The 25,568-nt window shown below is 40.1% G+C and overlaps 2 protein-coding genes across 2 annotated transcripts in view; one reads left to right on the forward strand and one right to left on the reverse strand.

Moving 5' to 3' along the window:
• The first annotated feature begins 801 nt into the window (after window positions 1-801).
• On the forward strand, window positions 802-12,163 carry LOC104476138 (alcohol dehydrogenase class-3). Its single transcript, XM_086746377.1, has 9 exons — window positions 802-852; window positions 4,141-4,242; window positions 5,192-5,333; window positions 5,938-6,025; window positions 6,829-7,048; window positions 7,643-7,903; window positions 8,658-8,793; window positions 9,816-9,954; window positions 11,862-12,163. The coding sequence occupies exons 1-9, from the start codon at window positions 841-843 to the stop codon at window positions 11,884-11,886; spliced, it is 1,125 nt and encodes a 374-aa protein (XP_086602503.1). The 5' UTR covers window positions 802-840; the 3' UTR covers window positions 11,887-12,163.
• A 2,741-nt stretch (window positions 12,164-14,904) lies between these two features.
• METAP1 (methionyl aminopeptidase 1) overlaps window positions 14,905-25,568 on the reverse strand; it is a 28,530-nt gene continuing 17,866 nt past the window's right edge. Inside the window, exons 7-11 of the mRNA XM_086746376.1 lie at window positions 25,408-25,546; window positions 22,324-22,455; window positions 19,670-19,813; window positions 17,188-17,253; window positions 14,905-17,018 (exon numbers count right to left, since the gene is read on the reverse strand). Coding sequence (XP_086602502.1) covers window positions 16,858-17,018; window positions 17,188-17,253; window positions 19,670-19,813; window positions 22,324-22,455; window positions 25,408-25,546 — 642 coding nt within the window. The 3' untranslated portion in view covers window positions 14,905-16,857. The remainder of the gene's footprint in view (window positions 17,019-17,187; window positions 17,254-19,669; window positions 19,814-22,323; window positions 22,456-25,407; window positions 25,547-25,568) is intronic.

Raw genomic sequence — 25,568 nt, forward strand, 5'->3', positions numbered from 1 at the left:
GGACACAGAGACCGGGGAATAACCTGCCGTGGGAGGAAACTTATGATAACAATTAATTTATTGGAAACCTAATGAATATACAACCAAGTCCACGGGAATTCTATGAATATGTGTATCTATGATACATAAATACCGTACCTGTTCCTTAACACGTTGCACACGTTTGGAGGAGCGATCCCCCGTGTGCGCAGCGCTGTAATAAAGAATACCTGCTTAATAGTTACATGGACTATTAAGTTTCTTTTATCATAGCTTTTTTGGCTTCACTGGACAGGGGCTTCTTTCACCCCGCCAGAAAGACACCGCTGCCCAGTAAAGCCTCCACCACCCCAGTTTAGCCAGCTGCGCATGGATTCAGGTGCAAAGGACACCCACTGGAGACATGGAGGCAGGTCCCACCCGTGTATCCCCAGCACGTGTCTCCGGGCTGGGTGCACGACGGGGCCTCTCCCGCAGGGGGAGCGGGCGGGACGCGCACAGGGCAGGTTTACATTTCTCTGCCTGCCGGCCTGAGGGGATCGCATTGTAACACCTTAACGCCGCCGTCAGGAGCCATATAAACCAGCCACAACACCGCGGAAGCCCTCAGGAAACAGCCAGATCCCCCGCCCGCACCGGGGTTCAGCAGGAGGGAAAGCGCTGCAACGGGGTTGTAATTCCCTGCGGCCGCTCCGGCCCCGCCATCCCAGCGGGGGAAGAGGAGGGTAAAGTGCCAGGCCGCTCCCCAACGGCCGCCTCGCCCTGCGCCTCGCACCACCTACAGGGGGCGGCAGCGCGCATGCGCGGCGGGGGAAGCGGGGTTTCCCCTTCCCTTCCGCCGGGCAGCGGGAGCTGCGCGCGATGGCCGGCGGGGTGAGGCGGCGGGCGCGCGCGCGCGCGGGGAGGTGGGGGGGGGGAGGGTGCCGGGCGCGCGCGGCGGAGTGTTCGCCGGGGTGTGCGGCGGGGCCCGCGCGGCGCCCGCAGCCCAGCACGAGGGAGGCCGAGGCGGGAGGGGGAGCCCGGCCCGGCCCTGGCCTCGGCGCCGGTGACCGGACGTGCGGGGAGGCTCTCCGCGTCCCGGGGTTGCGGGCCCTTGCCGATTTGTTTGCTCCCGCCCGCTGCAGCGCCAGCGGAAATCGGGGTGCGGGGGGTCGGCCTGGCGTCTCTTTACCCCTGTCCAGCGCGTTTAAGGCGTGCGGCAGGAATCGGTGCCGTTATTTGCGAGTGGGAGGGCCCCGCGGTAACCATTTGCAGGACTAGGAGCGAAAATACATGCGTTGCTCCCCGCCGTGTGTTATGACTAGCCCCCGGGCACGTTTTCTGGATCTGAGGGTTCGGCTTGTGTGCTTAGGCTGTTTTGTTAGTCGCGGGGATGGAAGAACAAGCAGCAGACCTTGGGCCTGCATGGTTCCCTATGGGCTTTGGACAGATGTGACTTAATAAGCTTGAAGGAAAAGAAAAACATAACTTTGCACAGGGGCCTGTGAAGACGGTGGCTCCTCTGCGCAGGTTCGGTTGCTACACAGGGGGGTACAGAGGGTACTGTCAGCTGAGGTGGGTGGGCTGGGGGAAATAGGTAAGCACAGTTCACCCTCTGTGTTTTCTTCCTGTGACTGTTCAGTGGGAGAAAGAAAAATGCATGGATATTTGGGAAGATGCCACTTCCCAGCAAGAGCGATCCTTGAGGCCGCTCTCCAGCGGCGCTACCGGTCTGTTTTCAATAGACCCTGGATCCTGCTTGCTCTCCAAACCATTGCCTGGAAAGCTTGCTGCCTTGCTTTCAAAACATCACGATCGTCCAAACTTACTTAATACTGCTTTAATTTCTGTGCAGCTTTTCAGTGCTCTGGTGTGAGCAAGCTGGGTGGTCTCTGTTGTCTAGATGCTGAAGGCTGTTCTGGGCCAGCAGTGGTTTCAGAGAGGACGGGACAGCTGCTGTCACTGCCAAAAGCTCGGTTCCATCTTGAGTGATGTAGCTGATCATGTGTGTAGCAACTCAACAGTTGCGTTCCTGTACTAATAGATTACTAGAGAAATTTAAGAACTGGTGAAAGTTGGGGTTTTTTTCGATTGTTGGCTTCAAGATGATCAGCAAAGCAACAGTGGAGAGCTTTGAATATCAAAAGGTCAGAAAATAGAACTTTTCTGATATCCACTCTGAGTAGTCCAGCAGCTTTTATGGCTGTATGAGCTGATTGCATTTTCAAAAGGCAGCTTCCTTGCAAGTTTCTGAATCAGTTACTATTTCAAAATACACATCCAGATGTGTAATGTTAGTTTTAGGAAGATCTAAATTTATCCTGTAAGGAGACTTTTCTGCTTAACTAAGCTTGTGGAAATTCAGATTTTAGGAATGTGCGGTCTCCTGTGTGAGATGAGGGGAGGGTGAGTGATAGACTGAAAACCAGTAAATGATTTACCGAATAATTTACCTCTTGCACTTTGTGCCTTGAATTTAGATTTTCTGGCAAAATCTTTTATACACTTAGAGATTATGACCCAATGCTCATACTGTGACTCCACAGTTAGTTACTATGTCGCACTTGGTGCATTTTTACAATATTTACCCAGGTTATAAAAAGCAGGGCAAGGGGAATCCATGGTTCTAGGGTGTTTCTGTCCAATCTAGGCCCCTGCTGGCTGTAGGAATGGGTACCTGTTTTCTGTTACAAAACTTCAGGCCTTTTAGGGTTGGCAGTATTTATTTTAGCAAGTTTACGCCAAGGTAAATGTCTGCATTTCAGGTACAGTGAAGGTGTTAACTGGTTCTGGCAAAGTCCAGTGCTGTTTATTGTGCAAGAAAAATCCTACAGAAAGTCATAAACTACCCATTATTTTTTCCTGTGCACGCAGGAATCAGACCTGGCAAGCTCAACACGTGGTCTTGGTGCTGGTTTTTTTTTTCCTTCCAGGCAGTGAAATATCAAAAAGGCTGAATGACTGTATGTTGGTCTTGGGATTTTGCAGTAGTCCCTTTTCAGTGATTCCATGGGAACACCACAGCTAGTTTGAATGCACACGATGTCATTCTTCTTATATCAGTTTATAGTGCATTCTGTGAAATGCTTCATCTTTCCAGTTGTCGTAACAGTGCCTGTTTGCATGGAAGAAAATCAGTGCAAGTCTTCTGGTATAACTGAATTATTCCAAGATACATAGATGCTGTTCTGGAGTAGATTGCAAAGGGATTTGTTCCAAAGCAGTCTAGTCTGCAAAAGCATTCCTCATCACGTTTTGTGTACATAAGGTCTTGAATTTAATTTCACAACTTGTCTGTGTGTCCTGCAAGAAGCTATTGCATGTTGCATTTGCTGAAAGATGTTGTGTCTGCCAGAAAGCAAAATTCAGATTATTTGATACCCTGCCTGCTTTGTCCTGAAGGACAGACCCAGAGTCAATGCTTTGTGAAACTGACTTCTAAGGGTACTTTACCCTTGCAGTGCTTGAAGCTGCTCTGGATTGTACTGCTGTAGTGCCTGCTGGTTTCCTCAGTCAGTTGTGGATATGTACCTGTTGGTAGGATTGGGTTTACAGATCCACAAATCCTGCTCTTTCATCCAGGCTCTGCACCATTTGGCTTGAAAACCTTCCTGGGATGTATAGGTGTGGTTACAGAGCAGGATTTGTCACAGTGCTGAGAGCAGTGAATGAAGACTTGCTAGTGGTAATCCACGCAGGCTCTGCAGAGGTGTTACTGCACAGTAACACGCTGACAATAACCGTATAGCAAAATCTGTCTGGTCCCTGTGCATCACTGGAGGGTTTTGCATGTCAGCTGTGTGCAGACACATCTCCTTGCCAAAATCCTACTTGGAAGCCGTCCTGATAAGGACCAAGAAATTCACTCTTTACGTGGGTCTCGGACCATGGCTATCTCAGTGCAGTATTTGAGTCTCTCCTAAGCACTCCTGGATTTATTGCATTTTTTGCTTAATAAGAGAATGACATCCGAATTTCAAATCTTGGTTCACTCACTATTATTTAGCTTCCTGAAAGCAAATGTAGGGCAATTAAGCCTTTGTGTTGAAATTACAGATTTCAGATCTGGCATTTTTTCCAAAAGCCAGTAGTGTTTCTCTCATTTTCTCACTTGGCTGAACAAGAATTATTTAAAACAAAACACACAACAGATGTCTTCTTTTTGTTGCTGTTATCTTTTAGGTTATTAAATGCAAGGCTGCTGTTGCCTGGGAGGCCGGTAAACCTCTCTCTCTTGAGGAGGTGGAGGTTGCTCCACCAAAAGCCCATGAAGTTCGTATCAAGGTAATTCAATTAATTGTTAGCTTGTTGTATTTTGGAAGACTAAGTATTAAAGCTGAACAGTTTGTGTACCAACAGAAGAAATGTTGAATGGATAGCAGTAGTTCATTAGTATCTCAGCTAGCTTTACAGAGAACAACATTAAGGTATTTAGATCTTCTGTTTATGAAAAACACCTTTAATTTCTACTGCTCTCACTTCACTGTCTGGTCTAGAGATCATGGCTAGCCTTGGGGATCAATTCCAGTTGTTACAGACTAAGCTCCCACAAAACATCTGAGCTAGGAACACCCTTGATCTTGGTTGAAGGGCAGCAGCTTGTGACCTGCTGCAGCAGTGTAACATGCTGGATTTTATTTCAGTCAGGCTGTAAGTTGCTGGCTGCTGAGCTGTGACTGGTCTCTTGGATTCCCCATGCCCAAGTCTCTGATTTGATCAGGACTTTCCAGTAGCCGTTATCTGCCAAAAAGTATACATGAAGGTGAAATTTCTCTCTATGGAAAGGGTCTCTGCATGATGCTTAAGACTTAAACTGGATTTATGCAGTACTGAGAGTTCTGTGTGGTCTTTCTGCTAATTTTACCTTTAAGAGACTAACTTCAAATCTGAGATGCCAGTCTACTTTGAGATAACTTGGAGTACTGATTTCTAGATTTAGGAAACCAGATGTCATCTTCTACGTGTTTCAACATCAGAATTTAGTTGATGGAACTGGGAAAAGATATACTATCGTGACTTTACTTTTTCAAAGTACGAAAAAGTGCCTTGACTTGCTGCTTCTGTGCCTTGCCAGGAGTGAACTTATGTTGGCTGTATCACAAGCGCTGCCAGGATTGGCGAATTTATTAATTTATCCCAGCAATTGTTGTGAATTTTTGACCAAGAATTAATATTTAGATCTGTGCTACTATTCTGTTCTTCAGGGTGCCTCTGATTATATATTTCTTCACAGATAGTTGCCACTGCTGTCTGTCACACCGATGCCTATACTCTGAGTGGTGCTGATCCCGAAGGATGTTTCCCTGTGATCTTGGGTCACGAAGGAGCAGGAGTTGTAGAGAGTGTTGGGGAAGGAGTAACCAAAGTAAAGCCAGGTAAGAAAATACCTTACAAGTTTTCTGACTTCCTTTTTGCTTTACTACAAGGTCAAATTGGGCCACTGAAATGCTGTATTGCAGGAGTTAATATAATGATTCTGGGGTGTATGGCTGTGTAGATTTCTCTTTGTGAAGTACAACGCTGATCTATTCAATGTGCTCTTGGTTTAGTGCTTGAAAGATCCCAGCATACCAATTTTACTTGAAATTGGACCAGTATTGTTAGAAGAGGGTTTTTTCCAAATGATAGTTGTTACCTGTTGTTTTAATTAAAGGGCTTTAAAATGTTTAATCACATTATTTACTGTTGGTTTGGGATTGTTTGGTTGTTTGTTTTTTTTTTTTACAATAGCATCCCTATTTGTTCTGGAATGATGAACTTCTGATCAACTGTCTCTGCTCAGACATGAGAAAAAGTGTTTAATCTAACACTCTCTGTAAACAATGTTATTCTATACTGTAAGCAGTTTTTAATGCACAAAGGTTTTAAGTGAACACAAACTCACATAAAACCAATGAAAATGTAGTAACTTCAGTTTTTTTCCTAATGTCTTGCTTGACTTAATAGCTAGCCACGGAGTATTTTTTTCCTTTTTCTTAGGGGACACTGTTATCCCTCTGTACATCCCGCAGTGTGGAGAATGCAAGTTCTGTAAGAATCCCAAAACAAATCTATGCCAGAAGATAAGGTCTGTATGCTTTTTATCTTCTCACACTCTTGACATCAAAAGTAACTGACAGGAGTTATCTTTGAAAAGTAAATCTCTTGATGCTTTATTTAGTGACTTGGAAAGTACGTGGTTTAAGGCGTCAGTTATGCACTACTGTCTGTTCTTCCTTAAAACATCTTTTCCTTTTTGCCCTTAAATAAATCTGTTTCTCTTTTCTCATGTACAGGAAGGTGTAAACTGCTAGCTTGTGTCCACAGCTTTGAAAACATAAATGCTCTGACTCTGTATTTAATCCTTACTTAAGGGAATTACTTCAGGGAATTAAGCTCTTGGACCCAGCACCAATGCTGTCAAGTGGTACAGAATTATACAGAAAACTCTTCTTTTTTTCCTTTTTTTTTTTTTTTCCCTTAACACCTGTTTCCCAGCTAAATTTGCATTTCCCGTTCTTAAAAAAAAAAAGTCTCCCAAAACGAAGCAAAAACGTCCAGTGACACAACTGATAGGTGCTGCGCAAGGGAAGTGTACTGAAGAAGGTGAAGATGGGAGTGTGGTACTGTGGCACAAGCAGTTAGCACTGGGCCAGCAAGGTCAACATGTTGATAAAACTCCATTTCTTTCAGTGCTTCCATGGAGGAATTAACAGCATGAAGCTTTAGGAGTTTAGCATGTAATTCCTGTGAACACCTGGGTTTATTGGAATGATTTAAAAATAATGGTGCAAGTATGCAACTGCATCTCTGTGATACTTAACAGATACTGTCTGGTGAGAGCATTTACTGCTTAAGACTCTGACTATACTTTCCTGTCTTTGCCTTAAGAATTACTCAAGGGAAAGGACTCATGCCTGATGGTACCAGCAGATTCACCTGCAAAGGAAAGCAGATTTACCACTTCATGGGGACTAGCACCTTCTCTGAGTATACTGTGGTGGCTGATATCTCAGTAGCCAAGATAGATGCTGCAGCACCTCTTGATAAAGTGTGCCTGCTAGGTTGTGGCATCTCTACCGGCTATGGAGCTGCTGTTAACACTGCTAAGGTAAAGGCTGTGGTTGCCTCTGGCTTTTCTCTGTAACTATATTATGGCCAAAGTACACAGATATCGTAGCAACTAGATTAGGACTGTAAATGTGATGTACCAAATTTCTGTTTCTCCTTCCTCGTCAACTGATGAAGTTTAGCTAAGAATTTCTACTTCTCCATAAAGGCCATATCAGGTTAGAAAAGCCTGATGCCTTTTAGTATAAATCCAGGTAGCGGATTCTGCGTCCCTTTTGATACCAGCTGCACATAAATTACTTTTCCAATTCATCGTAATCTTCCTGCAAGTCATTCTGGTAGTTTGAAGCTCAGAGTGAGGCAGAACTGGTAGGTGACTGCATGAGTCTAAGACAGGTTATGGGAATTTTTTTTTTATTATTTATTTTGCCTTTGCACAAAAAGAAAAGCTCAGTACCTGAAGAGCTTTTGGATGAAACTCCTGTAGAGTTTCCCTTACCTAAGTGATAAAGTGTTATATCCATATATATTTGCATCTATGTTTCCTTCATTACAGACTTGTTAACCTGTGTTTCCCCCTCATATGGGGGATTAATTTTCTCTGTGTTGCTCAGGGCTCTCTTCTTATTCTTAGGTGGAACCTGGCTCTACGTGTGCTGTCTTTGGTTTAGGAGGAGTTGGGCTGGCAGTTATTATGGGCTGTAAAATAGCAGGAGCATCGCGGATTATTGGCATCGACCTTAACAAGGAAAAGTATGCCAAAGCCAAAGAGTTTGGAGCTACTGAGTGCATTAGCCCTCAAGACTTCAAGAAGCCCATACAGGAGGTGCTGGTTGAGATGACTGATGGTGGTGTAGACTACTCATTTGAGTGCATTGGTAATGTTGGAGTCATGGTGAGTGTTTGCATAATAATGATCTATAGAGGGAGGGGATAACTAGCTGCTACTTAGTTGTTTAGCTAAATAGCAAAATGAGCTGCCTGTTACAGAAAACGTGTCATACTAATTTATTTATTTTTAAAATATCAATGATAACTGCTGTGACTAAAAAGGCAAATTTACATCCAATCCTAATTATGTAATGAAAGCAGATGCTACTTCTTAGGTCGAAAATGGCACTTATAATTTAAAAACTTTTTTCCTTCATGGGAGTTCTTTGAAATTCTGAGCTTTCATATGTTGACAGTTGAAAAATTAACAAAACCCACATAAAATATATTGTACAATGAACAGTAAAATCTCAAGGACCACTTGGTATCTCCCTAATTCCCCAAATAATTAATTTAACCTTCGGAGATGCAGACATATTACTAAATGTAAGGACAGATTTTCAGGAATTACAACAGCATTCCTTACCTGTCAGTAACATGATCTACATTGTCTCTGATTATAGTTTATCCCAACTGCCAGTGGGAGTTCAGAGTGACTTCTGTGGAAGACAGATAGGATATAAAAAGAGCAAAGTGAATCTTTAACAGTATAAGTCTGAACCAATGGAAAATTTTAAGTAATTTTCAGTGTATTTATTATTCCATACATACTAATGTGGTGATTCATTAACTGGGGGAAAGGAGGTGCAACCTGTGCCAGTCCAGGCAGCATAAACATTAGCAATGAACACTTTGCTTTGTCTTATCCATCTGTGAAGAGGGCTGCCTTGGAAGCCTGCCATAAAGGCTGGGGAGTCAGTGTGATAGTCGGAGTAGCTGCTGCTGGTCAGGAGATCTCCACACGGCCGTTCCAGCTAGTAACCGGGCGGACATGGAAAGGCACTGCGTTTGGAGGTAACTGTCTTTTGATATGGGGATAAAAATAATGTACTATGGATTAAAGGTGGGAAGAAGACACTGCCTTGCTTTTGCTTGTGCAAGAAATTTACTACTGACAGGCTATTCATAAATGCTATGTTGACTTTTCCTAGAATTATAGAATACTTTGGGTTGGAAGGGACCTTTAAAAGTCATCTAGTCCAACAAACCTGCAAGGAGCAGGGACATCTTTGACTAGATCGGGTGGCTCAGAGACTTTTAAAATCTGATGTTCCTACAGACAGGCTAGAAATAAACACATTGGTATGATATCTCACATATTTTGAAGAGAGAATATAACTGTATGCTATTTAGTACTAAAGGACTGGGGAGGGGCTGGAGGGATTGCTTTGTCACCAAGTGAAGGTTTGGTTCAGTTTGGTCCAGTGAAAGGACCTAGTCCTTGGGGAGATGGGAACTAACATAAACATGTTTGTGTTGCTTAATCACTGAGCAAATTGTGGGGTTAACATAGGAATGTGCTATAAAAAGCTTTAACATAAAAAGCAACAAGTACTTGATAGACTTTTTCTGCTGTTGAACCAAAAACATGATGAGACTTTTACAGTTACTTATAACTTGGGGATTCAGTAATTGTTGAAGTTCATGGAAATATCCAAACTTGATATTATTTACACTGCCCTTTTCCCAAGTAATAGAAAACTCAGTTGGGTTATAAAGATACAGAGAGGCTGGTAGAGATGCCTTGTGCATGCTTTCCTAGTTGAGGGCTGCTGTTATGTTGAATGCTGATATACCTAGTGAAAGGTTGGTGTGCTTATGTGTTTGGATAATGTGTGCTCTTGTCAGACCTAGCTGTTCTCTTGCATTCCTTGCTGCCTGCCCAGAGCAACAGGGACAAACATGTCACTGATCTCAGTTCCTTTTTGTATTTATCATGGAAGTGCCTGTGTAAAGGTTGTATTTTTTTTTTTCTTTCTCTGTTTTCTGCGGTGGGTGGAAAGAAGAAAAACAAATGCATGCTTTCTGTCTTTCAGGCTGGAAAAGCGTAGACAGTGTACCGAAACTGGTGACTGAGTACATGTCCAAAAAGATCAAGGTTGATGAATTTGTGACTCACACCTTGCCTTTTGACAAAATTAATGAGGCTTTTGAGCTGATGCATACAGGAAAGAGGTAATGTTCATAATACTGAAAGGTGTAGAAGACATTTCTTGTTAAGACACTGTCAAAATATAGCTTCCCCGCTCACTGTCATGTTTTAAACAGGGAGGATAAAGGCTGACATATACACATAGCTTCATTCAGAGAGAAACAAATACACTTTCTCTGAGCTTCTTTGCACATGGCAAAACACAGGCAGAGAGTAAAAAGCAAGGAACAATGTATAAGGGAAATAACACAAGTACGTAAAGTGGATAAAGAGGACAAGTTAGTCTTAGAATGTTTTAGCAATGTTAGAAGCCTTTCTCAAAAAAAGAAATGTAAAGAATCTGAAGGGGAGTTCATATTAATACATTTTTACAAGTCATTAAGCTATTAGTCTGTTTTAATTAAATAGTAGATTTGGGTATATTTTCAAACTATTTAGGATAGATTATCAGCACAGTCACTTGGAATGATCTTTTAATGTGCTACCTTTTAAAATATTTTTTTTTCTCTAGTTCGAACTGGGGTAGAACTTCTATGTGATCGGTTTGTGCTTTTTAACGCACAGCAGTTTCTGCCTTTATTAAGATCAACGGCAGTTTGGAGTGTTCACACTGCAGACTTATGCCATAGCTGTATTGAACTTCCTAGTGAGGGTCCAGCTCCACTGCATATTGAAGTGACCCTACTTGCTGGTAAAAAATCTGCTGGATGTGTGATGAGCCTCGCTGCCCTTACAGCAGTATACTTTGCAAGTAGTGATCAACCGGCAAAGGCAGAGCAAAGTAGGGTATTCTTATCAGAGGATGTGGTGGGTGATCTTTGTAAAGCCGAGTATGGATATAGGCACGGATGCGCTTGAGGGAAAATGGGGACCAGTGTGGGGATACTGTGGCAGAACTTGTAGCCGCAGGTTAAAATCCAACACAGAAAAGGGGAAAGGATTTGAGAGTTTTAGCCTGAGGTGTGTTAGAACTTCTCCTGCTGTGTCTTTTCAAGAGCAAGCCTTTTCTAAATGAGAGTTTTAATGAGGTGCTCTGTAATCTGTTGGAAATTCAGAGACTCTTAATGAGATAGCTACCAGTGCCTCTAAGAGTAGAAACCAGCCTATTAGTAGTCTAGGTCACGTAATTTTTAAGAACGTGTTTTGAATGAAGGGAAGAATCAGCAGGTGGACAAAAGAAAAAAATTGAGAGATGTTCTAGTAAAAAAGAAAATGTCTTCCTGCATATTTGCACTCTGTTTATCCATATTTAGGTCCATCTGCACATGAATAAATAGTTACCAGCATTATCTCAAGAGACCATCGTGGTCTTTGTATTTGATCTCAATCCGTATTGATGTATTGTATATAACTTTCTCAAAAGTAATAACTTCATCTACTTTCTCTCGTATGTATTCCTATTTTGGATAAGTCAGTTAACAGTAACTGCATTTATCCTTTTAAAATTGGAAAGACTGCATCTATGCAAATTTCATCCAGCAGTTGATCCCCTTTCCCAGTTACAAACTTTTGTATCATTTAAGTGCTCTATTGCTACATGAGCATATCCTATGAAACTAATAATGAAAGTTCCTTAAAATTCTCAAAGCAATCAAAAGAGGGAATGTATTAATGTTCCTGAACAATATTCTTGGCTAGCTACTGAAAACTGACACTCACGTAGTTTGAAAAAGCTTCCATTTTGATTATATCTTACTGAGGTAGAGACTAAAAAAAAAAACCAAAGGCAACAAGCATTACTAACCCATTCTTATACGGGATTTTTAATAAATATTATAGGCATAAGGGTAACTTCATTCTTATAAGAGATAGAAGTTAAGTTAAAGTACGTTCCTGGTTCTGGCAGTTGTCTCAGCAATGAAAGGGAGGGGAAGGAAGGAGTGAAAAATGAACTTACTGGTAACTTTTTTTTTTTCTTTTCTATTTTAAGCATTCGAACTGTCCTAAAGCTTTAGAGCCAAATGTGGACCTTCCAGTTGGCCAGCAGCATGGTAACTGTCCTCTTATAATGGAATTTCTGATAATGGGTAGAATCATGAAAATGAAAACTCACTGGGACTAGGAAGACAATGTATCTTAGAGTGAGCATGCTGAATATTAAATAACAAAAAACTGGTAACCACTGAGTAGTGTTACATAATTAGCACTGGTTGTGGAAGTTCTATTTCTGTACTTGTTCTTCAAATTCAGTAGTGCCTAACTCTGTCTACTCAATAAAAGCTAATTTCTAAACACAGTGTTGGAATTATTGAGCACTAAGACTGTAACTATGATTGCTGTGTCCCACTGTTTTTCTCTAGTGATTTCACGTTGTGTGTGTTCATAGTGAATGATGTGGGATTCATTACACAGGCAGTTTGTTAAGCACAGCTGGGCTGAGAAGCAGCTGAGGTGTGCTGTAACTGTACTGACAGAGTGGCAAGAACTGCAACAGCTGTCAAGCTTCTGAGTCTGTTCTGGGGCCACAAAGGATGTACCATCTAGGTATACCTTGAAGCCAACTGTAGAGCACGTAGAGCAGACTGTGGTGGTATGTACGACCTAAGTGTCCAGGTGTACCCATGTTCACTTGGGAAGTCCATATTCTGCCCCATATCCTGTTTGGCTCATTACAGTAGCTGTAGGCAGGCCTGTTGTAAAGATGACAGCATAGAGTACTCTAGGCGCTTGCCTCAGTGGTATCTTCTAAGACCTCAGTAGCACAGTTTTTTCATTTCTTTAAACTTCCTGGCAATTGAAGCAGCCTTTGCAGCCAACACTTAAGAAACAAACAGCATGGGATTATTCCCTCTTTTTAGCTAGGAACAGGATCCTGCCATTGAAGCAAGGAACGTTGAGGGGTGCACGGGAACAACAGTAAACGGCCTTGTGTGATGAAGGCTTCAGGGTTTTGTGGGATTTATTTGTTTTGGTTTTTGTTGGAGGAGGAGAGGTTAAGTCTTTATCTTGGAGTTGCAGGGTCTTTTCTTTCCTATAGTTTAAGTGCTCTGACTGAATAAAATTTCTTTAAATTGAAACTTGGAACAAGTGCCACAGGTAGAGGAAAACACAAAGGACCAGCCAAAAATGGACTGCAAAGCAGAGGCAGAAAGGCTACCTAGTTAAAGAAACTTTATATCCATAAAATATCAGTGCTTTTCAGTGAACCACGAACACTGATGATTAAAAGAGAAGTTTCATGTTTTAAGGGAGCCTGGTCAAAACAATTGTTACAGGGAACTCAAAATGCAGACAGTAATCTTATTAGAAGAAATTCCCTCTCACCACTAACAACTGCCTTACCCCAAGATGCTGCTATACCACAGAGACAATTACATCTTTTTCATTTGTCATTGTAAAGATATCCCTAGAGCATTCTGAAAATAGCTGAGGTTGCTGCATTGGTAACTTCATTTCAGACAGAGTAAACAACAAAGTTAAAACTCCTTTGAATGTCATTAGAACTCAATTTTGAGCATCTGGAAGAAATAAAAAGTGAATTTGTACCTGGAAAGTGAGCCCTCTAATACGGCAGTAAAGTGATTCTCAGTACCTTGTAGCTCCAGAAACCCTGGCTGAACATTAGAGAATGCAGTAGAAAACTTGCCGTCAATAAGCCATTCCAGCAAGAGTACTCTATTACTACAAGATGGTATCAACAGAATATTAGCTCAACATCTTAACAGAACTACCCCCCCAACAGGATCTATCAGATTTAAAATATTTATACCATAATAGTTGTTCCTCTAGGCTGTACAGACTAAATCAAGACCGTACAATTATGTTGTCTGCGTTACATTGTTAGAGAACCTGCACCTTAGAGTGTTTGTGAAAAGCTACTCTTACACTACCCAGGGTAAGGCAACAACAAAGACACTTAGTGATACCACAGCACTCAGGTCAAAGACTTGCAGCTCCTTCCCAGCCTGAAGAACTGATGTCCAAGCCATTATGTAGCAAAGTTTTCAGACTACTTTGTCCTGCAAAGGTCGATTGAATGGAGCATGTTTGAAGTAGTCTCTTTGAAGTTGCTCAGCTAACAAAGGGACTCAAACACAAGAGCCCGTTCGTGGTGATCAAGGTACTGTATTGAACTCCATCTTAACAACTGTAAGGACCTCAGTGGACAAAAGCTTTCCACCAAATGACTGTACATGAAAGGTGTATGTACTCTAATGGCTGTTGTATAAAAGATGCAGCTTGTCTTTTCTCCTCATGCTGTTACTTTTATTGAACATTAGCTACCAGATCTTCTCTTCTTAAATATTCATGTCAATTTGCAAAAACATCATGAAGAGTTTCTACACTCATATGATAGGAAAGGGAAAATAACGTCAAGAGACTGTTTTAGAAATAGCTGCAGGATTGTGTTTTTGGCAATTTTGTATACAATTCCTGAAAATCATTAGAAAGTAGATTTAATTTGTTTTGGTGTTTGCTTATTTTTGTTTTGTTGTTTTGGGGTTTTGCTTGTTTGTTGTTTTTTTTTTTAAGTGGATAGTAACTTCTGTAAGAATCAGAAATACATCCTTTCACAAATCCAGTCAGCACAAGTCTAGTGTGTCATGTTCAAGCAAAGTTAGAGCTAGATAGCTGAAAAAATAGCCTTTCACAGTATTTTTATTAAATAAGTTTTGTTCTCCAGGCTGATGTGCTGTCTCACATTGAAAGAACTGGTGTAGATGCTGACTAAGCTTTCCGCTTGTTTAAAAACACTGCAGTAGTATGAACTCAGTATAAACAGTTTTCATGCTGTGATTTCAATTTATAAGCAGAAATGCATAGCATCATAGGTTACCTATGTTAAAAACATTCAGTGTCAAATTTGGCTGTATTGGTGCAACAACAAAGAGGTATCCAAGTGGCATACATGCAGGTTTAAGGGTGATTTTTAACTGGTTGCATGCATCTACCAGTAGGGCTTGCACTACTGCAAGCAAACCTGGATATAATTGAGAGTCCTATGTTTGGTTTTGGATCAAAAAAAAAAAAAGTTATTTCTGTTAAAAGCAGCTGCAACTTTTATTACATAGACCAAAAATGAACTCCCCTCCCTCCCCATCATACACACATAGAAAAGGCAAGACCGTTGTAACCATTCAAGTGAATGATATGGTGGGCAGTCATCTCCTCAATACATTACACCTCATTCAGCACAGGTAATTCCACTCAAGTACTACAGTCTGTTTTGTTAAAATCTATACACACACGCACGCATACGCACGTACACACACTCTATATGCATCATTTCAGGTCACTTTACTGCATAATTAAAAGTAAGAAAGGTAATGAAAACATCGCAATGATACTCTTACAGCAACAGAGGTCTGAGGCACTCAGGGCAGAGAAGACATTTTCTGGCAAATTTGGTTATTTGGTAGTACACATGAGCCCAGTTCTACGAAGCACTAACCCCTTTCCCCCACCTAAATTCTGCAGTGCCAAGGGGAGCCAAGGGTATGCTGTACCTCATACGCTTGGATCTAATGTGGCAACAAATTCACCAGACACCTTGTAAAAGGTGTATTTTATGCCCGTGATTGTATGATTTAATGTCTGCATTGGTTTAACTGTTTCTTGCGTTAAACTGGTGTAAGACTAAGTCTGCAATGGGGTCTGAAAATTTTTTCATGACAATTCAGAAGAAAAAAATTCCCTCAGCAGAGACACCAATGATGTTGGAAAGGAAGTGGGCATGGAAGGGTAGAGAGGAGAGAGGCTTAATGAATCCACACTCCTTAACATGACAGTTTCCAGCTCATCATGACTCATTAACAGAAAATAAAGAGGTATATAGACTAAGATTGCCCACTGTATACCCAGTCCCAGAAAAAAAGATCAGTTTCTATAGCTGCCCCCATAAGACTTTCCAAAAGCATGAAACTCACTTAACTGAGAGGGAAAAAATGACCTGTTTAGAAATTACCAAAAGAAAATGAATACAGCATTGAAGGCGTTTCATTTTCTCACACTCAGACTTGTTTTGAGATATATACTCATTTCGCTTTAAGTCTTGCAAATCCCATCCCCCACAGCTGCTGTGGATTTACCTTTAAAAATGCCCCACAGTTAACACACACAGGGATTCCATGATTTGTGGGATCTTTTTGGTTCTTGTTTCATTCCTTTACCTAGGCAAATCTGATACATCAGCTTTACCAAGCTTTTGGAGCAGGAGACTGCCCACAAATACTGCTTCACCAAGAAGCAGCTTATTCCAGGGAGCTGCATATAAGACAGAAATTATTAATTTTCCCTGTAGGAAGCCCATACTATCAAATCTCCAGCAAGAGAAACATGTCCTGCCATTAACACAGTGTGTCATCTACAGTCGCAGTGACCACAGAGGCCGTCAGCAGAGATGGAGACAGAAGTAAAGGTAAGGGCAGCCTAATCTTGGCAACATGCATGTCTTTCTCCCTTCTGCCCCCTCCTCAACTGATAAACAAGGCCCAGCCCATTGAGAACAATATCTGCAAGAAGCAGGAGCAAGTCTTTGGAACTAGAAATGCTTAAAATCTCAGGTGCCACTCACATACCAAGAGAGACAGGGCACACTGAAGTGATGAAAAAAACCTGGATCCCAAAATACCAAGTCCCAGTGGGAAAGGTTACCCACACTTTTCTAGCTAATATCATGGCAGCAACAGAAGCAATTGTGGGTCTAATTGGAAGAAAGGTGCTAAAGAGATATTGAAGAAAAAAGAAAAATACAGTGTGAGTGTTGCAGGTAGGAGGAAAGCAGGAAATTCTTTAAATTCTTCTCTGCTTTTCTAGAGATTGGGTCAGGTTCTTCAAGATACTCCTCTTATCTACAATCACTGAGAACAAAGGAAATGATGAAATTGCTCTATTCTGTACTCTTAAAAAAATGCATAGTACAGAGACAAAAAAAAAAAAAATATATATATATGTATCATTCAGATCCACCAGCTCAGTCTAGACTATCACTGAGACATGAAATGAGGACGAATACTATCCAGCCGCCGGGTCAAGATCTCACAGCCTGTGTCGGTGACCAGAAGCGTGTGTTCAAACTGGGCAGATCGCTTTCCATCCCTTGTTACCGCAGTCCAACCATCAGGCCATGTTTCATCTTGCCAACCACCTAAAAACATAAATTATGACTTTTTGACTGTTTTTAACTAACAGTATCAGTTTCCCAAAAAGAAATGAAAAAAATCTATCAAGAATCTAGAATAGAACCAGCATCCTATTCTATCACTACTTAATAGTAAACAAGAGTAACCATTTTACTCTACTGCTAAATTGCTCACCTTCACAGATCATTGGTTCAATTGTAAATACATGACCTGGCTTCATGACTCCAACTGCCTTATTTTCTGCAATAAAATAAATACGCAAGTTAGAAAAAGTAGTCCCATCTTAGTAAATGAACGAATCCTTGTCCTAGAAGGATACAGCAGGAATACTGTGAAATCAGAAAAGCCCTTCAGAGATCACCCATTCATTTGTTCATTTTTAATTCTACATAAATCTTTCCCTTAGTTCTTTCCTTCTTCTCCAACGCTGCTATGTTTACTCAAGGCGCTTAAAATTAATTGCTGTCTTTCTTGCCGACAACTGGAGTTCAATTCCAGTTCTGTAAAAACACCAAACAAATGTAATACAGGAATTTCTGCAGACTTCTATGATGAAAAACCTCATTTAAAAAAAATCAATAAAAATAAGCAGCACTTAAGATTTTCAGATGAGGCTTGAAACCTCTTAATTTGTTTCCACTGAACCATTAGCTCCAATCAATTGTCAAAATATGACAGCAGTTAAGTAATCCTGTGATTCCATTTATGAAAGACACATTGCCCCCGTCATTACTCTGGGTAATGGGGTCATAGTGGTGTCAGGGTGATAATGCTGTATTTCTTTACGTAACATAAAAATGTAAGAAATGTCAAGGCACCCAGGACGATAATACTGGAACTTTTTGATGATATATACAGCAAAAATGTTTATGTGGAGGCACATGAACTGATGCACAGCACATCTCTAGGAGTGTAGTTTGACTGAAGAAAGGCTTCATTCAGCCCTTTTCCTCTGCCCAGTTTCGCCTTGAACAGCACTGCAGCTTAGATCTGACTCAGCCTGGCATGCAAGAGCTGGAACAAACTCCAGTACTGCACAGGAACCATTAGCTCCAACATCCTTCACTGCTGTGGACAATTTGCATCAGTTCTTACATACGGATTCCCCATCCCCTAGTCTACTCTAATTGTGTAAATTTATGAAATGGTCTAAATCACCTAGATCCTTTAAAAATCTCAGCCATCAAGCTGACAAAAGCAACCAGAACATTTTTCTTTTATTTAAAGGATCTTGCCTCTATCTCTATCATCTGCTGATATTTCTTGCTTTCAACACTTACATTTAAGTTACTGGTCTTCTGCATCTGAATGAGTTTTGCTCTTTACTCCCTGTAGTTTATACGATTTTATTAAATGATTTAAGGGCTTATAAAATGATGGTTTTGCTTTCAAAAATCCTTTGTTAATAAGCCAGAAATAAGAAGCAGCTTTCTTTTTTTTTCCCCTCCAAGAGTCTTTAAGTCCCTTAGGTCTTTCCACTTTGCTTTTGCTGTGAATCTGTATTTAAAAATACCTGAATAAAACCAGCATTTTCCTTTTTGGCAACAGACATTTTTGGCTCAATTAAAAAATAATAATAATCTTTTTAAAAGTTCAAAGTTCCCAACAGTTTGGAAAGGTAGTGATTTCCTTTTTCTCAGATTGCATTTTAGTGGTATAAAACTCCCTCCATCTCTAAAGAATCCAGATTTTCTTCATTTTACACGACAAAAAGTAAATACCACAAATTTATACTCTTCTACCCTATGATTAGCAGATTTTCTCTGTTCTCTGAAAAAAAATAACTTAGCAAGATGATGACATGAAAAGTCAGGGACTGATAGATTATAATCTGTAACTATAACCTGTGTTAAAGCTCATTAGGAGCTTGAACTCCTCCGATCTGACAGATGGAAGCATCTGCCAGGTCGGAGGAAATAAATGTCCTATTAGGGGAGCTTTGCAGCTGAAGTAGGTGTGAACTGTCTGTCACTGCTTCACGATATTTATTCTACCCTTAGCTGTCCACTGGCACTTACGCTTCTCTCCTTTGCCTCTCTAAACGCTGTTTCTTAGTTCTGCTAGGAAAAATTCTCACGAGGACATAGCCATTTCCAAAAACTAAAATTGAGAACCTGGTGGGGCAAGGTCATTCCTCCTCTCTACCACACACTACAAAGAAGTTTCCAGCGACACCAGATCACAACACTCAAATAAAGAAAAGTGAAACATAACAGCATCCAGATTCAGGCACAACAGCCATCTATACCATTCAAAAAGCCTTTTATTTACATCTGGAAATAGCAGTATGTTTTTGCTTATACCTTCTAAGGACAGAAACATTAGCCTATTCATGTCAGACAAGGATGTCTAAGGGATTATTTGGGAATCCATGCAAAAAAAAAAAAAGCATTGAGCACTTACCCAGTACAGATAAGAGCTAACACTAACTATTCGTGTACACATAGATAGTCTCAGTATATAATATATTCACCTTACTTAGGTTCATATGGTCTAGAGTTTAGAAAAAAAAATATTTCACAAGTGCAAAAATGCTAACTTGGTAGCTGTCAGGCAACATGCTACTTTATTAGAATATAAGGAAGAAGTAAATTGAGTGCATTCATTGCAAACCACTTCTGGTCTACGGGACATCCCAAAGGGAATAAATACTTACTGGCATAATGTGGCACATTAGGGGCCGTATGGAAAAGTTTATGGATTCCATGCCCACAGTAGCTCCGAACGACTGAAAATCCGTTTGCTTGAGCATGTTTCTGAATAATGTTTCCCAGTTCTCTGTACCGAACACCAGGTTTTACTGCAAAATTAAAAGAGATAGATGAAAATTTATAAAACTTTCCTTCAACATAACTAACCATCAAACACTCTAGAGCTCTGTAGCACTCATGGCTTGTGTGGCCATCTGTTCTAGCACTAAACTTCCTATAATCACTTAATCCACCAAGTGTAAGTGAGCATAATAACATGAGAGAAGGAGGAAACTGTCTCATGTAAAAGAGGAAATAAGAGAGAAGGAAGGATATTCCTTCACAAGAACACTATTTTCTTCTTTTTGTGGATGTAAGTGTTCATATATTAAAAGGATTTTGAAGTTTGAAATTGAAGACAACAAAAGATTTTCAAAGTACTTGGTAACTTGTCAAACCCAGAGTTGCAGTGCTTCTTTCAATGAACATATGAACTATATTTTAATATACACTTATCTCTCTACTACTACGTGAAAAGTGCACATAAAGAGGAAAAATGATTATATGTGAAGGACCAAGAAGGGGTCAAAAAAAGACAAAATGCTTATTCTCTACTCTTAGACAAGATTTTTAGTGGCAACGCTACAGCAAATAAGAATGTTCATATGCAGGACTAACTTTTTTGACAATCCTTTCAGGAAGTCTTAAAGAGTTTGAAATATTAAAATGGTGTGAAAAATTCACTTTGAGTACATGGACAAGGGAGCAATAATACCACAAAAGTAACAATGCCTCATCCATCAGCTAAGATGCATACCAAAAGCAACCTTAAGCCATTAAAAAGAAAAAAAAAAGAATGCCAATGCTATTTCAAGATCATTAACAACTCCTTAAATATATGCTGTTCCTTCAGGAGGCAGATGTTGTGTGATTATGTGGAGCCATCTTAAGCAGGGTTCACATGCACAGCTAAAACTTTACGTGAAGCAAGCCATTTAGTTCAATTCTCTGCTAATGTAAACAACTACAACTTAAATCAGTAAGCTGAATTTACAGAAAATAACAAGAAATTTAGATTACTGGAATGTGCATGCTTTTCCCAAAATACAAAAAAAAAAAAAAAAAAAAAGACACAGTGAGGAAGAGAGGAAAAGTTCATCTGTTGGTTTTGTGCTAAATAGCTGTGAAGTAGTACCATCTCCTGCAGGTCTGACCATACCAAGCAACTCATCTCAATGCAGCAAGGACCCTTCTGGTTCTCTCTCTCATGCAGCTCTGCTAGTCTAATGTCGAGAAAGCAAGATGATTTAAACAGGGGAGAGGCGACCCTTTTAAACAGCAGAGATGCTGCCAGAATCCCTACTAGCAGGGAATGTCTAAAACCCATTAAAACCTGTTACAGCATTTAAAAAGCTGGTGAAGAGTTATGCTGAGAATTTAAATCTCATTATAACGAACATAAAGGTGAATTTCTGTCATAGCTTACACATTAAAGGCAGGATATAAGAGATAAGAGACAACATACAGCAGCAAAGATAAACACTATTCTGATTTAGCTCTGAAAAACAAAGCGGTCATTTCAGAATAGTAATCTCACATACGCAGGTAATCTATATTCTTCACAGCTCAACTCTGCAGTATTTTCTTCATCGTACAATGCATACACAATACATCATTCATACAGATTTCTGTCTTTTCAGCTTGGCTAGCTACCTCCAAATGATTAACCAAAACAAGTTCATTATAATTCTTTTTCATTTACTTTCGATTAAATGTAAGCTTTAAGCCTTCATACATACCTTAAACTTCAGCCTGTAGAGGCCATGAAGTAAGTAAATTTTATTGGAGATGCTAAGAAGCTGCTGGGTATATAAAATACAGACAATAGAAATATTGCCAGGGACTTGGAAGACTTTTGTTCTGTTTTCTGTTTGTCTAAGAGAATTTAGTATATTCCTTTGTGAATTAAGTTAAACATGACACAGTCTAGCTACCCTTCTATCTCATAGTATGTCTTAACGAAGCTGTCCTGAGTTATATCTAAGCAACATAATTAAAGTTCTGTGCATATCGAAGGATACAGATCTGTCTTCTCTGGCACACTCCCACAGTTTAAAATCAAGAGCTCATAATTATCCTTTCAAAATAACCATCAGGTTTGGCAGAAGTGAAGAGATACATTTAAGTGTTCGAACAGTGTTTTACCTTATCAGTTCATTGCACAACACTATACAAATTATAAAAGTAGGAAGCCATACCTCAGTTTCCCAAAACACACTTGGTTCTTCACATTCTCTAAACTACTCAGATCAAGGATGTATTTATTCATCTAATAGTCCAAAAACGCTGTTTCCATGTAAATATCATCATATGTGGACCAGCTCAGTATCAATTACATTTTCCTTGTCAACCCACATTTCAAGTAAAAGTTGCAACCACCACCCACAGAACTGTGCCATTTGAAGAATCACTGTATTACACAATATACATCATCTGCTGGTGACACACACTAACGCTTCTGTGTTCGACAACAGAAGTCACTCTTGGGTAACAGCAAATATGAGCGCTCATGTTTGAGAACCAAAACCATAATGCTTCAGGCCCTTGCCAAAGGGTTTACCTGCATCGATGGCTTGCATTAGGCACTCGTAAGTTGTTTGGACAAGCCTCCTTGCACCCTCATCAACGTCTCCAACATAAAACGTCTCGTTCAGATCTCCATGGTAGCCATTACGATAGACAGTGATATCCACTGCAAAGAATACGAGGCATATAGTAATATTAGCACTGTATGTCTCATTTCCTGTCTCTTGATTTGTGAAAGGACAACACACACATGTAAAAATGTACTATTGTAATTGTGAAGTTATAAGATTACTTTGGAAGAATCCCAGATGTAAATTATTCCAGCAGAATCAATTCTTTCATGCTTACACTGTAATTTTTATAGAATTAATTAATAATATTGTGTTTCACTGGTCAACAGTTTGACTGAATTTTTTGAAAAACCCAAACATGGAAGGAAAAAACCCCACTGCAATACAACACAGACACAGCAAGTTTATGACTGGTTTTCTATGTAAATAGAAAACCAAGAGAAGCTCTTTGCTTCATGGTGATTTACCTGGTTAAAATATTTTCTTAGAATTAATTCCAGCACTAATAGGGGGAAATTAAATTTAAAAAGGCATGTAAACTTGTTTTGATGAAAAGTGATATTCCTCATTCTCAAAAAACAGCAGCCTAAGTAGTTTTAATGAGAAAAAAAAAAATCTTTTTTAGTTTAACTCATTAAAAAAAACCGATATGCTTTTTTGGATTAAGAACATTCATGCAAGATGCTTGTTTCAAACAGTCCTTTTACAAAACATGGGAACAGCATTACCAGTTTAGACATAGCTGTCATCTGTTGTAGTATCCTGTCTCTCATAGTAGACAAGTAAAAAACTAAAACCTGCCATCATATAGACATTATATATAGTAAACATATGCAAAATATTCTAGATTTGCATATTGAGTTGACTTCCCGTGGTAGAAGGGGCACTTCTGTGCTTAATAGACTTTGTCAGTAGTATGGTAGGTCTAATAGCTGCTAGAGTACCAAAACCACTAGAATAGTTATTGAACTGCTATTCATTAAGAAATCCACAGGCAGCTCCCCTCACAGGTAAATAGCCATGAAGGAAACTACTGAACAGTAATACTTCAGGAATATCATACATGAGCCACTTCCAGAGACCTTGATAGGAAACATGAGGAAAAAAACATTGGTGTCAACAGTAAATCTGTACTGCTGGCAAACATTTAAGAAAAAAATTAACACTGCACAAAACCAGTATTGCCTGTTGTGGATGCACACATGTGCAGAGTTATACTACACTCACTGCGTGACTGCACAGGACCACTGGAACATTTTGACCAGCGTGCAAGATCTCGTAACGTAACAGGACTCTATGAGAAACCAGCACCCTGGTAACTTATCCAGATAAGTTTCTTGTGAACTGTGTATCAGAGCTCCTCAGCACAGTGTTGAGACTACTTGCTGCAAAGCGGCTATCTGTATAGGCCACATGATCACAAGACTCTCTTGATGCTGCCAGATTTGGCCAGAACATCTCACTTTGCAGAGAGATCAGCTTTGCTCAAGAATCTGCTCCCAGGGAACAGTATGATAACAAAATGTTATGATGTCCTGCTTGAAGCACAAGGTTGAACCAGATGTCACCTGCCAGTACCTCCTAGATGATGTTTTCCTGTGATTCTAAAAACCTGTTTTGGACTCTGATATGGCCACCCTTTACTTCCAGTAGACTATAAAGTCTTAGGTAAAGAGAAAGAGGGGCACTTCTCTCCATTGTTCACTGGGCACATTCCCTCCAAAGTAGTTTTTCTATCTCCTTCTCTGTACTCTGTATTGTTCCTCCTTTTGAAGAGTCTTTTTAGCCACTACCTTACCAAAAGGAAGCCTGCAAGACTGGCAAGCCTTTTGAGCCCATGGGAAATGCTCATTCAATCCACAAAACGTGGAACGTTTTGTAACAGCTACAAAAGAGTAAACAAGTTTTTACTCATCAAAACAAAGCAGAAGGCTCAAGGCTTGGGCAAGTGCAGTCAGGGCAGGGATGTGAACAAAGGTATGACTAAACCCTCTTATAAAAGGTGTTTTCTAGTGCTGAGGTACAGTCTCAGCACTAGTGGAGAAGTAAGGTACTGTGAAGATGAAGCCAGCCTAGTAAGCTTAACCTGGCTTCTTAGTTTGGACTCCAGAAATGCCAGAAAAGCTGGCAATGACAGAGTGCTGTGCAAAGGCATCATCTTTGAAATTTAAAAAAAAAAAAAAGATAAAGTAGCTTTGGATAAATGGTTACGTGTAGCCCAAAGCTCAGAGCTATCAGCCAGACCAAACTTGACTTAGAAAAGGGCAGCAATCATGAGACTTGTTCTGAAAAGTCTGGTACCCACAGCACAGAGCTGTAGACTTAGTAGTTATTCTTGCATGTTAATATATATCAAATATATCAATCTAAGAGGACTCCAACCTGCTTCTAGAGGTAGGCCAAACCTTAGGATATGCTGGATATTTATTTATGGATAAGAGAAAAGCAAACAAATGCAATAAAAAGGTGCAAATGTTTCTACAAAACAAATGTCACTAAGTTTTACTGCCAAACAAAGAAGAAATGAGTAAGAAAATGAAAAACTGTCAACTAATTTATAAAAGTATCCCTCACCACCCAAGAAGGTGTAAGTACCTTGAGTACCATGAATAAAAACCAGCTGGTACTTTCAGGCTGTGAGATGCTCAAAATCTTAAGGATCTAGAGCCATCTAATTAAGAATTCACACAGAACTAATCCAGTTGAATAATTCAATATACATTTTATTCACTATTTATTCAGTCTGGAACAACTGGAACCTAGCCAACAAGTGGAATACTCAGGCACTATATACTAAGGCACAGACCAGGACAGAAGAATTATAAAGCTCTTAAAGTGGACCAAATGTTTCCAATTGTTTTATTAAATAAACTAGTTAATTTAAATACGTAAAGAGCAGAGGTTAATTGGTCAATGAGGACAAAAGCCTCTTTTAGGCCTCTTTTAAGAAGCTATTCCAATCACCTTGCGTGCTAGTGAAACCTCACCTTACTGCATGCTTTAACTAGAAGGTAGAAATGTAGGTGGTTAATTTTCAGAGCACTTACCATTAACAATATCTCCCTCCTGCAATGGCCTCCTGTCAGGAATTCCATGACAGATCACTTCATTCACTGATGTACAACACGACTTAGGGAAATTATAATAATTCAGAGGGGAAGGATAGCAATTCCTCGCAATACAAGCCTAATTTAGAAAATACAATTTA

Source organism: Chlamydotis macqueenii, chromosome 4 (genome assembly GCF_036417535.1).
Source record: "Chlamydotis macqueenii isolate bChlMac1 chromosome 4, bChlMac1.mat, whole genome shotgun sequence".
NCBI classification, from domain to species: Eukaryota; Metazoa; Chordata; class Aves; order Otidiformes; family Otididae; genus Chlamydotis; species Chlamydotis macqueenii.

Excerpts from the sequence above, each read along its gene's own strand:
- LOC104476138 (XM_086746377.1), top strand. Across the intron at positions 7,049-7,642 it reads CTGCTGTTAACACTGCTAAG|GTGGAACCTGGCTCTACGTG; the intron begins GTAAAGGCTGTG and ends TCTTATTCTTAG. Across the intron at positions 7,904-8,657 it reads TTGGTAATGTTGGAGTCATG|AGGGCTGCCTTGGAAGCCTG; the intron begins GTGAGTGTTTGC and ends CCATCTGTGAAG.